The sequence below is a fragment of the Mycetomoellerius zeteki genome, unplaced genomic scaffold (genome assembly GCF_001594055.1).
Source record: "Mycetomoellerius zeteki isolate Tzet28-1 unplaced genomic scaffold, Tzet1.0 scaffold82, whole genome shotgun sequence".
Classification (NCBI taxonomy): Eukaryota; Metazoa; Arthropoda; class Insecta; order Hymenoptera; family Formicidae; genus Mycetomoellerius; species Mycetomoellerius zeteki.
This window is the reverse complement of record NW_017257851.1, coordinates 168,298-186,294: the sequence shown is the minus strand read 5'-3', so window position 1 is coordinate 186,294 and position 17,997 is coordinate 168,298. Positions and strand designations below refer to the sequence as shown.

At 37.5% G+C, this 17,997-nt stretch overlaps 1 protein-coding gene across 1 annotated transcript; it reads right to left on the bottom strand.

Annotated features, from left to right (window-relative positions):
• Positions 1-2,945: 2,945 nt before the first annotated feature.
• LOC108729952 (uncharacterized) lies at positions 2,946-14,294 on the bottom strand. The gene is made up of 12 exons (XM_018459352.1): positions 13,714-14,294; positions 11,450-11,547; positions 10,811-10,957; positions 10,599-10,718; positions 10,245-10,395; positions 9,877-10,006; positions 9,443-9,596; positions 8,782-8,970; positions 8,599-8,718; positions 5,412-8,425; positions 4,338-5,381; positions 2,946-3,025 (listed from the first exon to the last, which is right to left on the bottom strand). The coding sequence occupies exons 1-12, from the start codon at positions 14,051-14,053 to the stop codon at positions 3,016-3,018; spliced, it is 5,517 nt and encodes a 1,838-aa protein (XP_018314854.1). The 5' UTR covers positions 14,054-14,294; the 3' UTR covers positions 2,946-3,015.
• Between the last annotated feature and the right edge of the window lie 3,703 nt (positions 14,295-17,997).

Here is a 17,997-nt window from a genome sequence, read left to right as displayed (position 1 = left end):
TCAGCGCGAGACAGGTACAAGAATGCTTGTAGTTGTCACCGTCGCAAGGGCGACGATCTTATTCTACATAACATTAGCCACTAGCAACGTGGCGAATATATATATATATATATGTATCCATATCATATACATATGCATACGTAACATGATAATACGTATGTATATGTATATATATTTATACATACATACGTATGTATGTTATATATTTACATTTGTAACGAGATTTTGTAAGAGTAAATAACCACAAAAAACGAGATATAATTTAAGATACAATAATAGAATAATTAGTATTTCGTTTTTCCAAAAATTGCGAGCTACCTAAACGCGATAACTTTGACGATATTTTCGACAAGACTCGAATCTGTTTTTAATGTATGTACGTAACAATATAAAAAAGACATGTGTATATATAATATCTAAGTATAATGTTACTCGACGAAAATTGCGCCAATTTCCAAACTCTGAATGTTAATAAATAAAACAAAGTAACATAAAGCAATAAAATTAATCTCCTAATAAACCTTAATTCTATTACAAAAGGTACAAAAGATATATCTTATTTACATAAAAACAAATATATGTATATATATATAAACCTGCCTACTGTTTAAAACAAGAAAGTCATATATTTATATATATATATATCAATAAGGATTTCATCTACATTGCAGATGACTTTAAGTTATTTTCGTCTCTTTATATAAGTTATAAACGTGCAAAAAAGATAATAAATTGCTTTGTAATATTAAAAAAATGTAACTATATTATGTAAAAAGGTAAGAACGTTTTTCCTGTCTTGTATATTATTAGAACTTCATTTAAGTAAGTTCACGAAACAGATTCGAGTCGCCTACAAAACCTATCGTCTGTGATGTAACGCGCGATCACTCAGTAACCGCGAATATTTCTCAACTGCGTTTTCCTGCAATCAATACACACATTACATACCACACACCCGTACATACAAATATACATAAATGTACAGAACATCTCAGAGAATATGGTAACCAGTAATAGAAACCTTATCTCCTTAACAAAACTAAAAAATTCAACATAGCTAAACAAAAAATTAAATCTTTTAAGCAACCTCTTAATTTTTAACATTAAGTATCTTCATCGATCTCTGCAGATACAAATAGAATCTCTAATTAATTAAAAAATAATCTTATTTTTTATTTACATTCCTAAAACTTGATTCGTTGCGTCTCTTTATTATCAATATGCCAGTAAGTTGTACTAAATTATTATTAAAAAATATTAAATATGGCTTTTAAATTATATTAAGAAATCAGCTTCAAACATCTTTGACAGCAATCTATTAATGATTCTCATATTTTCTGCGATATACTATATATGCAAGGCATTCAGGAAGTTTTTCAATTTTAGTTAAGAGTGATGTACACTTAAGTAATAATTCGTTAAAGTATTTCGTTTAAGGTAATCGCCACGTTTCTTAGGTCAGTGTTCCTTAAACTGTGTTCCACGAAAATCTGGAAATATATAACAGATAATTCTACATTGATTAGTATGTTAATTGCGACAAATATTTATCCTTTGTTATGTCTATATATATATTTCACTATAATCCATCCAACACAAATAAGATTTAATCATAAAAAGAAAGTTACACTGAAAAAGTTTATACTATTCCTTATGTTTTATGTACAAGGTGTTCTCCTCCGTTCAGATGTCCCTTCATGCACACGCACATAGAGATAATCTTTTATTTATAATATAGATATTTGTTTAATGAAAATTAGCAATTTTTAACATTTCTATTTCTATTTATTGTTGCATCAACGCTGAAATAGCCATCACTTACTCTGTCTTCAGTTTAACTTCTAATTGAAAGGACATCATCAATGATTGTGTAATGGAACACCCTACAGTTGTAACTTTCGCCTGCTTAAGGAAAATCTTCAAAGGCTCGAGGCACGACAAAGAAAAAACTATCTCCTTTGGTGTCCCATGATTTGTAAGTTTAAGAAGCACTGGCGTTACATTGATCACTGCCAGCGTGTTATATCTATGCGCGGCGAGAGACAGTGGTGCATGTTAAGTTTACAATTTCCCAAGACAGATCGACTGTCTTCGGGACTAGAATCGATCGTCTACTGTACATTTTCTATTTCATCTTCCCCTACTTTCCAACAGTTGCGCCTCCCCGCGAAATAAAAAATAATCGACAAAAAATTAGCTATAGTACATAAGACACTTATTACAATTAAAAATTAAGTTTTCAACGCTCGCTTATTATGTGTACTTCATCTACCACGGGGTCGTCAAAAAATTCGCGTCGTAATAATTCCGCATATTGTTTCGACGTGCAACAACTCCAAAGATCTGTGGAATATGGATTTGCGAAAATACATTACTTTACAGATTCAAGAGTATAAAATGAAAGATAAAGATCCATAAAGTGCTATATATGCAAGATTATTATAGTACTATAGTACTATTCAAAATAATAATCCGAATTCACAAAGATGGTACCGAAATACCCCTGTATACATAAAAATACTATCAAATATCATAAAACAAAGATTATTGAAAAGAGCAGGACACAATTATTATCGTAACAATAATTAAAATAGTTTCCTAGTTCATACTCGTCAAAATTTGTAATGGCAAATGTCTTTAAGTTTGTCTAGAAACTAAGAACTTCTAGGCGCAAAAGCGCGGAAGGATAAGAAAATCAACCAAGAATCTATAATATCAAAGATTCATGGACCCAAGAATCCATAATAGGATGTATGTAAATAATTATAAGTGTCCACGGAATCAACAGTCCTTGGAGCCAAGCGTGCATCTGTTTTGCATCAACGACCTCCGAAAGAATGATAGACAATTTCAAATAGCATTCAAATCCGCCAGTTGGCATAGCGCCGATACTTTGGCTCGAGCTGCATCATCACTTCTTTCAATTCGTCGACATCATCGTCGACGTTATACTCGATCGCGTTTGTCTTGTTCCCTTTACTATCCTTTACTTTCTTCTCTTCTTTTTTCGCTGCATTATTTTGGGCTGCAAAAAATAAAGCATTTTCTTTGTCCCATAAACCAATATTTGTGCGAATATATAAATTGTGCATTTTGCATTTTGAAAGAAAAGCTGTGCATAAACTTTCAAATAATTAAATAAAATTTTAAACGATGAGAAAAAAGTTAAAATTTATTGTAAAATTATTTATTGTAAAATTGTAGCTATTGTAAAACTGTAACTATATCCAATTTACTTTAAAATTGTATTACACAATGTATATTGAAGTTTTCATGATAAAGATGCAATAGCAAGGGAAACATCAAGAGGAAAATGTACACAATAAGAGGAAAATATACATGTATCCAGAGAAGATAGGAACAAAAAATTATAAATTATAAAACAAGTGTAAAAATTAAGCTTCTCTTTTAAATAATTTGTTAATAAAGCAAAGATGTTAATGTGTTTATTAAAAATAGACGAGGTAAAAATAATTTAGCAAGGGAGCAAACGAAAAGATCGCCAACAAATTGCAAGATAAAAGTTAAGTTGAAAGTTCTGTAGAAACCTTGTAACAACGCGTGAGTCTTTGAAGATTTTTGAATGCTTATAATAATTCCGCAAAAGAAACGAGATAATTCTAGTCCTGTTTAGCGATTATTTTCTAACATTTCGTTACATTTAATTCACGATGGGCAGAGCATTCGAAACTTTTTGAAGTTCTCTTCTTTAAACATTGTCAGCAATAGCAACAACGAAAGCTGATGCCGTGAGTTGAAAAAGCGAATAAGCAGAAAGCCAAAAAAGTCGAAGTAGTGAAAGAAACATCCTTTCCATCAGTCGCGTAAACCCTTAGAATGTATGACTCTTTCACACAAATGTATAGCGTAAGTCGTCCATTCACAAGTGTGCAATCTCTGCAGACATTGTTATTCTTATTTCTTAACAATTTTGAGCTGAAAGACTAGTATGACGAAATCACTTAAGTGAAACGTCAGGAAAACTTAATTTTAAGTGAAATTTATATCTGATTGAACTCATAGAAATTGTGGTGAACCGAAGAGAACCTATTACTGTTCTCTGAACTAAATAATTCGCTAAATCCCAAATGAGTTGTCTGGGTCTTTCAACATGTGACAGCATATTGGTGAGAGCGACGTCTATAAGCATATTATTCCCCGATGCGGAATATTTGCCGCACATTTTATTCTTCTCATCTGTCGTGATTATGTTGCTGAGATTATAAGCCACGCTACACGTCGAGTGTATATTAACGCATTCTATAAGGGTTCTTGTAGGAAGTTCCGAAGAAGCTGAGAAGAAGGCACCGCCCGGTACCCGCGATCAATATACTCACCTGGTGCCATGTACGGCTGCGGGAGGGTGCGCGACGTCTTCATCGGAGACGGGTCGCGCCGTACCGACGATCGTACACTTGATGCTGTTGAGATATGAATGCGCGACGGTGTCGTTTATGCTGTCGTTATCTACCAGTCCTGCCTCCCTCGCTAAGAAATCCGACGCGAATTCCCTGTATTCGTCATTGTCATCGTCCACACCGGTGTCGTCGCGCGAGGGCCTCTTCGGGACCACGCCGACCTCCAGCGTCCGCTCGGCTGCGGGCTCTGCTCTGATGCATATCGATGAGCACTCCGACTCGATCCCGGAGTCCACGCTCTCCTGGAGGCTGCTGCGGGGCGGTGGCAATGGATGCGTGTCTACCGTTCCGACGACAGCGTCGTCAAGCGTCAAAACGGTTTCTTCGATACCAGAATCTTGGCTATTCCTGTGCATATTCTCGGGATTCTCGATCAGCAGCGTGCTCGTCGATGTAGCCTTCGAAGCAGACAGCTCGAAGTACGACTCCGTCACCTTGGCACCTTCATTCGGCGAGCTTCTGGACGGAACGCTCGGTGACAGCTCGTCCTCAACAGATGTGCCGTCCGTGGAGATGTCTGTCATGCAGAATATGAGCTCCTCCGCGTCGGATTTGTCTAGATTCGTAGACGTCTCGTACGATGGCGTGACGAGGATGGTCGGGTCGATCCGCCTGCTGTCGTCGACGTCTTCCGGCTGTTCCTCGGTCTCGGCCTCTTTAAGGATAGTTCGATGTGTGTCGACATTATTTGGCATGAAAGACTGTCCCTCAAGATGCTCCCCGAACGCCTCCTGGCTCTCAGAATGCATCGTCACCGATTCACATGGTTCTATCTTAATATTTACACTTGTACTTTTATGGTCGGCGGAAATGCGGCAAGTATCATTATCAAGGACTTCCATCAAGTCCTTTTCCTCCTTTTCCCTCTTTATAGATTCGCATTGACGATCTTGATCGACAACGCAGCACATGCTACTGGTAACTTCCTCGTTTAAGTGGTCCGAGTCAACGTCCTTCAACGATCTCGACGACACCACGACGTCATCTATTAACGTCGACGATGCCCAGACATCGTTCAACGACATCCCGCAGTTGCCTGGTGAATATTTAATCATGCCGACATCGTCGTCCGTATTCGTCGACATTCTCGTAGTACTTACGCTATCTACGGTTTTCCTATCATGCCCTATGTTACAAATCGGAAAACTATTATCACTAGTCTGATTAATACTGTCCGTGGTTGTATCACATGTCCTCGCCGTTAAGGCATCCGCTCCTCCAACTGCATCATTATGTTCTAAACACTCTGTGTCGTTATTCCCTAAAACTTTCGCTCCGTCGTACTCTAAATCTTCCAGATTGTCGCGTTTTAAGCGTTCAATATTATTACGCTTTGTATTTCCTAAATTCTGCGCGTCATCACGCTCTCCCCGATTCTCATCATTACTAATAAAATCATCGTTACACCCTGTACTGTCGGTCTTACTTAACTTTAAAGCAGAATATCCGGCTACGTCAATTAACTTTATATCTATACACACAGAGGATTTGCTCGCTGGCAACGATGAAGCCGCCACATCTGGCTCGACATAGCTGCTATCTAATACTAAATTATCAACAAAATCGTCCTTTGATTGCACACTTTCAGGTAACAGTCGATCACTAAGGTCAGACTTTGTCCATTGTAACTTATCTGTGCAACGCACACCGTCCTCCTCAACACTCTTTTCATTAATATGTACAATTTGTATAGCCATGGAATCTTTCTCGTCGTTTCTCGCGATCCTATTGTCCTGATTTTCCAAGTTCTCGCTGCTTCTCGCAGACATCTTCTCCCGATTGATTAAATCGTGCTCGTTGTTATTCGCAACCTCATCTCTTCCTTGATCTTGTACATTCTTACTGTCTTCAATAATCTGAGTCTTTTCTTGATCTTCGAAACTTTCATTAGTGCTTCTGACAACTTGTTTCTTCTCTTGATCTTCTAAATTTCTCTCAGTTTTCAAAATCTGATTTTTTATCTGAACAAATAAATTACTCTCATCGTTCAAAACCTGATTCTCTTCCTGACCGATTAAATTCTTTTCATCGTCTTTGATATCATCAAATGACTTCTCCTCGTCGTTTCTCTTCACTTCATTATTTTCTTGGACGAATAAATCGCCCTCGTCATTCCTGACAATCTGATTCTTTTCTTTAACGATTAAACTCCTCTCATCATTTTCGGTAATCCGATTTCGCTCTTGACTACATGAATTACTTTTGCCGGTCTCTTGCCCGATCAGATTATTGCCATCGTCTCTCGCAACCTGATTTTTCTTCTGACTAAATAAATCTTTGTCTACCCTTGCAATCTCGACTTTTGTCGATCTTTCTAAATCTTTCTCTCCAACATTCGTATCCTGATCCTTCGCCTGACCAAAAAACTTAGTACTATGCTCAATGAGACTCGCTTGAGGTTCGAGTTTGAAAGATGCGAATATGTTGGTCAAACTCTGTAACTGCGATACGTTTACGCTCACTGATCTGTTTTTCGACAAAGATCCAGGTTCTGAAGACCATGAACTTTCAGTGCTAATCTTAGATCGGCCTTCCTTCAGGTACTGCTGCATTCTGTCGCCAAATGCCATCATGCCACTTACGTTCTCCTGCAAAGAACTTCTCGTGTCTGCGGCAGCGCTTGAAGAGTCTGAGAAGAACTGGCCAGGATGCTGGAACAAGGACAGAAGTTTCTCTAGATTGGACTTGTGCCTCTGCACTGACGTGTTCGCCTGTTCTCGCGAATGTGATTCTGCCATGCGAGTCGAGGACGTTCCCGAGGTAGTACTTACGGAAGACTCCAAAGCGTAAGAGGACAATCCTTCTGAAGTCGTCCGATTTACGCGCAATTCCGATGTGTCATCCGAGGATGATTTTATAGAAGCTTTATCCTCGACTACGTTAATCCTCATCGAGGCTGTATCCTCGTTCGGATATGCAGGTACCTGTAGTTCTTTTGTACTCGTATACACGATGCGCTGATCCTCGATCGCTTTAGTATCCCTATCGGGCGTCGCAATACTATCGAGATCTGTCATAACGTTGCTCTGATTCGCCGCCACATCGCAATGTATTTTGCGAATCGTCGTGATATCCTCGTTTCTTTCAGATTGCAACATCGCAGTTATATCCTTCTGAACTAATCGCTCTTCTTCAGCCTTTGTTACTGCATCGCGTTCATTCCTACACGTCTCAGTAACGCTCTCATCTGTCCAGAATCGCTGTTCAGTTTGATATACATCCGATTGCTCTTCCTTTCCCTTCGTTCCTTTGTCACAACTATCTTCACTTTTGGCAATATCTTCGTTTGGGGACATTTCTGTCGATGTCGCAACTACATTAAGCGTATCTACGGACGCGGTTGTGCTATCGCTAGCGGCCTGCGTCACATGCGTGTCCATCTTGGTTGCGCTGCCATGATCGTCGGAGTCGGCCGTGTTGATTGTGACGTTAAAACCGATTGTGACCGAGCTGCCGCTGGAGGATGCGACGACCGATTTGGGCGACGAGCGGTCGGCGCCGGCCGACTCGACGACCGACACGCGGAACCGCGACGGACCGCCACTTATATTGGGGAAAAAAGACGGGGAAGAACCAAGAGACGGGGAGGAGCCGAGGGACGGCGGTGTGACCGGCGAAGAGGACACCGAGGAGTCGGCAGAACGCAACGATGCTTCCGATACTCGACACACGACGAAGCGATTCCGGGATGGGCTGGGGATTGGACTAGCCACGGGAGAGGGAATAGGACTGGGAGCCGGGGAGCGCAGACGACCTCCGCTAGTGCGCTTTGGCTCCAGCATGCGCGTCACCGGCTCATCGGCGGCTAACATCGCCGATCGCGACGGACTTGGCAGTGTCTGACAGGTAAGCGAGATCTTACGGGAACTCGCGTTCAGCAATCGGTTTGAATGCCGTGGACTCTCAACATCCTCGGTGGATTCCTGTAGTAGACGGCGTTCCTCATTCTGGCTACAACAATTGCGAATCTCCGCAGCCATTTCCCTATACTCGTGCAAAGGACCGTCCTTTGCGTTTGAAAAATAAAGATAAATATTAAACATAAGAATTATATATACACAAAATTATTAAACGTTTTTAAATAAACTGCACGAATAACATTTTGTTATTCACAAGTTCTTAATACAAACATTATACATAACTGCAGAACTTTTCATGTAAAATAAATATCAACACTCACTATTCTTATCCGAGGTTTGTCATCCAAATCGATCTGCGTAATAGTCTTGTTCTTTTTCATAACATTCATGAGAGCATGCATTCCGCGCATCTGTATAATGTTATCACGTAAATCTATCCTCTGTAAAAGGAAGGTGTGATATAGAACACAACGAAGCATTGAAAGCATAAGCGAAAACTTTACCTGCAAAACTTGATTCGTCTCCATTATTTCAGCGAGTGTAATTATTCCATCGCATGTGAGTTCCGTAGATTGCATGCCCAATTGTAGGAGAACACGATTTTGCTTCAATGATTCATTAACGATGCTCAATGTCTCATCCGTTAGCATATTTTGGCCAATATTCAGAGTCTCCAAGGTTTTCGATAATGCCTGAATATAATTATTGTGTAATAAGCCGAGCATTGCATTACAAACAACATACATTTTATTATTTCATTTAACTTTTGTTAATTTAAGTTTTAAATTTTCTTTCGTTTGCGATTTTTATGAACTGACTACTGCTCTAATAATTGAAAATAAAAACTACTACTCTAATAATTGAGAATAATTTTCTTATTCCCAATTATGTTAACATATTTACTAATAATAGTACAAATATATAAACATATATAAGAGCAAGCACACAAAAAATAATTGATGTAATAAAATAACTGTAACAGCTCTAATAACTAATGTAGTAATTTTATTAAATAAAATTCATTTGCAAAAAAATTATAAATTACAATACAAATTACAATTATTAATTAATTTATATTTATATAAATCACAAAAATTATTATTATCGTAAAATATATATCAACAATTAAAAGCAATATATCAAAAGTACATTTGTAATACATACTATAATCCTCGAGAAGTAGGGTGATGATTTCTTGGTCAGACGATTATTCCATAATATCAGGATGCTAAGTCCCTTGCCAGTTTTGTCCTCATTCACTTGATTGATCAGGCCCTCCAATATATCTCGTACTCCGTCGTCCTGGACGTTATTATTACTAGAAAAAAACAATTCCAAAAACAAAAAATCTGTACTAACATCGTTACTCGCTTAAGCATAATGCATGTCTCTTATAAAAATAAAGCAAATCTACACATACAAAAATATTGTTCTTATGTTGTTCAATTATACATACAATTTCTATCAATTTTCGTAAATTTAAAAATATTTAGAGAAATCTAAAGATCAAATTAAAAAAAACTAATATATTTTACATACATTATATTTTCGAAAAAGGTTTTCGGAAAAAAATCGTTCTTCATTATAAAGATACATACCTAATATCAAGCAATTGCAACTGATTGTTCATTCTTAAGAGAGATCCAAGTTGTATAGCGTCGTATAAGTCAAGCCCATTATCTGCTAAATATAGTTCTCGTATACCGCTATTTATTTTTAGGGCTGTAACTGTTAGAAAAACAAAGAGTCATAATCTATGTGAAACAATTATAAAGAAAACTTCTAAATTTTATTTTAACAATTACAATAACATGTCTTAATGCTATAATACAACACTTATTTTTTCTCATTAAAATTATAATGATGTTACTCTATTAACAAATTGCGAACAACATAATTACATTGTAAATGCAACATAATACACAGTATTTTAATGCATAAGAAAAAATTGTTATACGATAAATACCAAGCATGATAATTGCTCTCCCCGACAATCCACAGTTTTCCAATTTAAGGATTTGCAAATGGCAAACTACCCGTAGTGCACGTGTCAAAGTGTTCATGTTTTGTTCATCAAACTTTATGTCCCCCGCTTCAAACTCCTCTAAACTCTCAGTCTAAACAAATAAGAATTGTATTAATTACACTTTCAGCACTTTCACATTTTAAATACATATAATATCATGATAATACTATCATATATAACTATACAAAATTAACTGAAATGGAAATAAAATAAAAATAATTAAAAAAACATTTTTGACATTTAGGACCGATATAAGACTGTCTTACGAAATTCTTTGATTGGTTGCATAAGTACCTTCTTAATCATATGCGAGCACGCTTGCCAGCCGCGCACTCCGATTTCTGGGTTAGACGAAATATTTAAGTATCTTGCGGATTCATAATATTCCATCATATCAAATAATATCACGGAACTCTGTAATAACAATTGTTCATTAATATAGACAGTATGTATACATATTAAAAATATAATTAATAATATATATCTATCTTTTTCAGAGAAAATACCTCGTCAGTAAGAGATGTTCCTTCTAAAATAACTTTATTAAACTGTACTCTCTTCAGTATCTCCTCCAACGGTTCAATATGATCCTGATCCAAGACTTTTCCTCTCAAATTCAGCTCCTCGCAACGATCTTCAGATATATCTAAATTCTATATAACAAGAATGAGAACATGTGAAAGTGAACGCCAAAACTTTTTTCCCTGCAAAATTTACTAAATTTCAAAACTTGTAAAACTTTTCTTCAAAGCATATCTGTGCATTATTACGATTTTATTTATTCGGTAAGAAAGTCTTACATATTAATAAAATATTATAAATATAGTATTATAAATATATTATAAATATAGTAATATATTAGTAAAATACTAGGACAAATAATAGACTCGTACAAAATGTACGATGATAAAAAATGTACAATGATAACGAAATGCTATGATAAAGAATAAAAAAAAACTTTCAGCCAATTCAGCGTTTTCGTCAAATAAACAACTTTCAAATGCATAGAACTTGAGATCATTACTTTGCAACATATTGTTGCTCACACTTAAATTTAATGCTTTTAATATACACCATAAAAGACGACTGTATAGAACTAAATGTAACTACTTGGAACGTTGTGAAGAAGTAAATGGTCGATTTACCTCGAGTTGAACTAAAACATTTTGCAAGGGTTCGGTGGCATGACGAGCGCAAGACTCCTTGTATGCAAAGATTAAGTCCTCGCGATTCACATTTTCAGCTGGGAACAATTATTAATAGTTTTATTTCTCATAACGTACAACAACATGGATTATAACACAAATTTTAAAAATCACGTCCCAAAAGTCATGTCTTTTAAAAAAACATCTCTAAAATTAATTTCTTTGTCTATATTAACAATTTCTTTGTGTATTACATTTTAAAAGTAATAGAAAATGGGGGGGGGAAGATTTCTTAAAAAGGTTCTTAAAAGGAAATTTTAAAAGACTTCTTGGGATAAAGTGGAATTTCCATAAATATTGATTGTTCTGACATTCTTCTGACGTGATAAATCTATGTGTATTCAATTAATGTATATGTGTGTCACAATATATACATAATGTATAAAATAAATAGAATATGAGTGCGAAGTTAAAAAAAAACAGTCTGTAATATCATGGTGTATAATTATCTATTTATTTATTTTACAAGAATCATTATCGTACACAAGAATTACAATGAGAAAAAAATATATACATATATTATTACAATCGTATATTGTATCAGATAAATTTTAACATCGCTATATATATATCTCTCTCATCAAACTTATAATTAGTACATAGATCACATTGTGAAATCTTTCGCTTGGGATAGTCTATAAAAAAACTTGATAGCATAGTAACAAAATGCAACCGTGTTAAAGACAAAGAAATCATGTGAACGATTTAGAATATTATAAAAATATTTCGACGAATAAACAATCACTTTCCTGTCTAGATAGACAAATTTTCTACATGTATACCTTCTATTAAATTAAAGAAAAAAAATTTTATTACAAATTGATTAAAAAATAAATCGCATATTCGTCATATTTCTTTAACATATTTATATGTTATATCATACATTTTACATTGACATTTTTCAAAGCAGCCGATGGAGTTTCTTGGGATCTTCAAAACGACAATTTACAGCGTTGGTCCGTTAAGTAATTTATACAAAGTTACAGCAAGTAATTACGACTCACTAGGTTTTAAACAATATTCAATATTAGGTTCTTTAATAATCGTAATGGAAACGGGCAATAGGAGTCCGTTATAATATTGCCCGTTTCCATTACGATTATTAGATTTATAAGGGGTCTTAATTAGTTTAGGTTTTTTAATTTAAATCTTGAGAACAAGCAGAAACAATCCTGCAACATCACAACATCGGATTAATTAATCACATCGTACATCTTTGTACCAAATCTTAAACACCATAGTGAGTCTCTGCTGGCTCTAAGAGCAATTGACATCACCGACAAAATTTACATCATGCTTGAACACATAAGAACTAAGCATTTCTTAAGTCCTAAGACGAAACATCCACAAACTGATCAACTTTTGCCAGCATTAATACTGGTTAATTACGTCATTCGTCTGCTTGTGTCATAAATATCAATAACAAATTGCTAATCAGTAGTGTTTTTCAGCAAAAAACACAATATAACACAGTGATGATTTCGTCTTTGTTTAACATTGGTAAATAACAAAGATATAATGATTCACTGTGTTACACTGTGTCATCCTGTGTCTCTTGCTGGAAAGCATCTCAAATCTACTCAATATAAATTGTTGGTGCATCAGTATCCATCAACGTCATTAAACCCTAATGGTAAATATTCAGTCACTCATATTAGACTGGATTAGAACACATTAAAGGTCACTTTAAATAAAATATCTAAATACAGTGGCATAATATAATCAACTTTGACAATGAAATAAAGTACATATTCTGTTAAAATAATGACACAATATCATTATTGGATACTTAATTGTTTAAAATATTCGTATGCTTTTAACTTTTGCTAATTTCAGCAAAGCTACTGTACAGCAACTTTTAGTATGCATTAATCTAGTGCATACTAAATGCAAGTGATCGAATTCGCTATTTAGTTAGCACACAGAATACATGCTCCAAAATGATGTGATGCTCGATCCGGTATAAAGCCTTGTGACTCCACGACATTAGAAATTGCTCCAAGATCTCTGAATTTTCTGAACGGAGCAAGAATAGACCAATCACATTGGTTAATTAGCTGAACAGTCCCAATTTGTTAATTCCTATTCCGTCCAGGATCTTGGAGCAATTTCCAGTATTATGAACCCAAAGCTTAAAAACCAGATGTGAAAAAATGAAGGCACGAACTGTGCCCGTCGTGGAAAGAAGGTAGCAGGATACTCACTGTGCCTCCAGGGATTGTCAGGCTCGAGGTAGCCTGTCACAAGGTGACTGTCGCTCAAAGGAAAGCTGACTCGTCGGAGTGGCCTTTTCTTAGTCCACGCCAGGGCGCTACGCAGCTGACGGCCGTCGATCCACACGTAGGGTGACGGCGGGGGGCCGCCGGTACCGAAGCGCGGCCTCCTGCCGGTGCACGTCGTTGCCGTCGGCGACGGCGGTAACGGCAACGGCGGTGGCAACGGCAACGGCGACAGCGGTAACGGCTCCGTCGCATCGCGCTCGCTGCCCAAGGTCGTGAGCGTATCCCCGTGGATCTGCGCAACCGAGTCTGCTCCCTCGCTCATGCTTCCGGAGCCTCTGACATATTTTGTCGGAACACGTCGGAAACGCGGCCCCGCGATCACCCAACGCGGCCAAGCACGCGAGCACTCACGCGCGCACACGACGGAATCGCGTAATCGCACGCGTACGCACGCATGCACGCACGTACGCACACACGTGTCACACACACATATACATATACACGCACCCGCGCGTTCGTCCGCGACAGCTACTGGTCTGGCCCGATGATCGGGCTGCACAACGTTTATCAGGCACGTCAACGCGCCTAAAGAGCCTAAAGACACATAATCGCTGCGCGAACTACGCCCGCCATCTTTGTTGCTATCGAAGTAAAGTTGCGCACGCCGCGAACGTCGCGACAACGGTGCGAAAAGCAAGGTTGCATTCGGCAGAAACAATTAATCAGGGTGCGTTTCCACTGAGCGCGTTTGCGCGTCGCATCGTCCGCCATCGCGTTACAGCACGAAGAGAAAGGAAGCGAGAAGGAAGTTCAAGAATAGCGTCATATTAGGGAGTTTTTGCAATAGGGAGTTTTTGCAATAGGGAGTTTTTGCAACAGCGTTTATCCAGATACAGTAGCTGCGTTCAGCAGACTCAACAGTTTTGCAACCGTTTTATGATTGTCTGCTGAGATAGGACCATTCTTCTAGATCTAAAAGTATGATCCAATTAGCGCGAAGGAAACTTATAACAGTTGCAAAACAAACGTTCTGCTGAACGCACCCAGTGAACGCTAAGGTCAGGTTATCTTCTTCTTAACAACTAATTAAGAAAAGGATAGCGTGACTTTAGCGTTCACCGTATCTGAATTCACGTTATTGCAAAAACTCCCTATTAACGTGAATTCAGATACGGTGAACGCTAAAGTCACGCTATCCTTTTCTTAAGTCCAGTGTCCACGATGCTAGAAATCCGTCAGAGATCTCGGATGAAGAAAGAATTGACCAATCGGATTGACCATGTGACTAAATTGTTTAAATGTGATTGGTTAATTCTTTCTCTCTCCGAGATCTCGGACCAATTTCTAGCATCGTGGATATAAGGCTTTAAGGGGTTATACTACCCAGCAAATTTTTTTTTTTCAAATTTTTTTTTATTGGCTTAAATAATGCATAAACTATCCAAGAATGATATGCAAACACAATTTTGTCGGGGAAAATTCAATAAACTATTTTTAACGAGATAACGTCGAGCGCTCCTAAACGTTTAGAAAGGCCGCTCACCTGCGAGCGGCATTTTAAACGTATTATAGCTTGTTGGTAATTTTTGTCTGTACAAATCAATTTAATTTCTTCAAAATACATATAGATGGCGTTAATAAATCTTAGAGAAGCCATATTGGACGCTACAATACCGTTATGCATAAAACATATGCATAGAATTTCATTTCTTATGTACATGCTGGGTGCGTTCTTTTAGGCATCGGATTTAGCAGTCGCTGCGCATCGGAGCTGCCGATTGCGTGTTTTTTAAACGATTACGCAGATACGTAGCCGGCTGCGCAGCTAATTCTATTCGTCTGCGTATCTACTGCGTATCCATTGCCAAAAGAACGAAAATCTGCGCTGCAATCGATTGTGCAGTTGTGCTAAAAGAACGAATTACTGCAAGAACTGCTGTATCCGATGCCTAAAAGAACGCGCCCGCTATGTTTATGTTTATGTTATGTTCTGTAAATCAATATGGCGACTTTATGCTGGACGCTCATTGGTCCAGCGGTCTTATGTTATGCTTATGCAGCTTATGTCATTTCATGTGCGATAGGATAAACACGCAGTAAACAGTTCCACGTGCTACTCCGAGTTGCGCGCTCATAAACGTTACGGTAGTATTTATTTTATTGTTTTCTATAAAAATGAGTGAGAAAGTGTATAAAAAAGGGACTAGAGGGTCCTCTACTCGTGCCAGTCGGAGCAGAATCGTCAATAGGAAGCCGCCCAACCGTCACAGCTTCGAAGGCGACACTGAAGGTGTTTCTAGGCTAGCAAAAAAAATGAAATCTTCGACAGCAGAAAATGATACTGAAGTGGATGCTGCATTTGGCTATCGAATTATCAATTTTCTTGCTGTTTTTAGCATGTTGTCGCAAATTCTAGCATGTAAAAAATGCGGAGGTAGTGTGACTTTTTTGGAGTCGTGTAAACGTGGCCTTGGATTCAAGCTTGTTATTGTGTGTGAAAAGTGCGGGAATACAACTATTGACAGTAGCCCCTTAATTAATGGTCATGCTTACGATGTAAATAGACGGCTCACTTTGGCTATGAGACTTATTGGTATCGGAATTCAAGGAATAAGTAAATTTTGCGCCTTTATGTGCCTCCCAAAACCGGTCTTTCAAAAGTCGTATGATGAAATCGTGCAAAGTATAGCTGTAGCAACGGACGCTGTAAAATCAAAAGTCTTACGGAAAGCTGCCGAGGAGGAAAAGAAAATTTCTATTGAAAAAGGTCAGCTTGAGGGACTAACAGTGTCGGGAGACGGCTCGTGGAGAAAGCGCGGTTTCTCTTCTCTCTATGGCTTCGCAAGTTTGATTGGTTGGTTTTCAGGAAAAGTTATAGATATTTGTGTGAAATCGAAGTACTGCAAAGAGTGTGAATATTGGCAGAAAAATGAGGGCACCGCCGAGTATGATGAATGGCATGAGTTACACGAACCCTCCTGTAATGCAAATCATAGCGGAAGTGCAGGGAAAATGGAGCCTGACGCAGTCGTGCAAATGTTTTCGCGTTCCGAGCCCACGTATAACGTTCGATACGCCTATTATGTCGGAGATGGTGACAGCAAAACATTCAAAAGTATTCAAGATGCCAAGCCGTATGGTAATTTTGCTGTTACCAAGAAAGAATGTATTGGACATGTACAAAAAAGGCTTGGAACGAGACTGTGTAATTTAAAAAAAGAAGTTAAAAATCTTGGAGATCGAGGCAAGTTGACTGGTAAATTGATCGATGAATTAAGTGTGTATTATGGTCTCGCTATACGTCGAAATACAGATTCAGTGGAGAACATGCGCAACGAGATCTATGCTACATTATACCATAAAATATCTTCAGATGAAAAGCCTCAACACGACAAGTGTCCAGTAGGAAAAGATTCTTGGTGTTCTTGGCAAAGAGCGAAAGCCTCGCATACTCTCGATGTATATACTCATAAACCAGCCATGCCAATGCAAGTTTTCGATGCCGTTCAGAAAATTTATGAAGATTTGACAAGAGACGATCTTCTTTCCCGTTGCTTAGGAGGTTTCACTCAAAATGCTAATGAAAGCCTCAATGCCGTCGTTTGGACTGTTGCACCAAAAACAATTTCCAGCGGTAAAGCAGTGGTTGATATCGCCACTGACATTGCTGCCATAACATACAACTATGGTTTTCGAGGACTTTTAGATGTCATAAGCACACTTCTGCACAGCTGAGGATCAGTTCTGAATTATACAATTTTATCATGGAAACTGATGAATGTCGAGTAAAAGCCACAAACCGCTCAGCATCAAAACATCGAAAAAGCACTCGGAAGGACCTTACATCGCTCAGAAAAGAAGCAGAAGAGCAAAATGAATTCTTGGAAGGACAGTTATATGGTGCTGGGATAGCAGAGTAAAGGTAAAAAAATGGCCAAGCCGATATTTTAAATATTTCATATAATAAATACGTTTTGAAACTTTCTCAAAACTACATTTTTCAAAACTGCGTACCTGTTACTCGCTCAATTTTTGTCGGATTCACTTGAAATTTTAACTGAAACTTCTTAGATAAATTATCTAGGGAAGTACACACGCTTTTTAAGATTGATAAATAATTAAAATTGTTATTAACAATTTAAAGTCTATTTTTAGCGAAAAAATGAAAAAAAAAGTTCAAACTGACGCCAATTTGCAAATTTTCGATAAAAATGTATAATCGTGGGTACTTCCCTAGCAAAACTGATGTAGATTAACGACAAATTT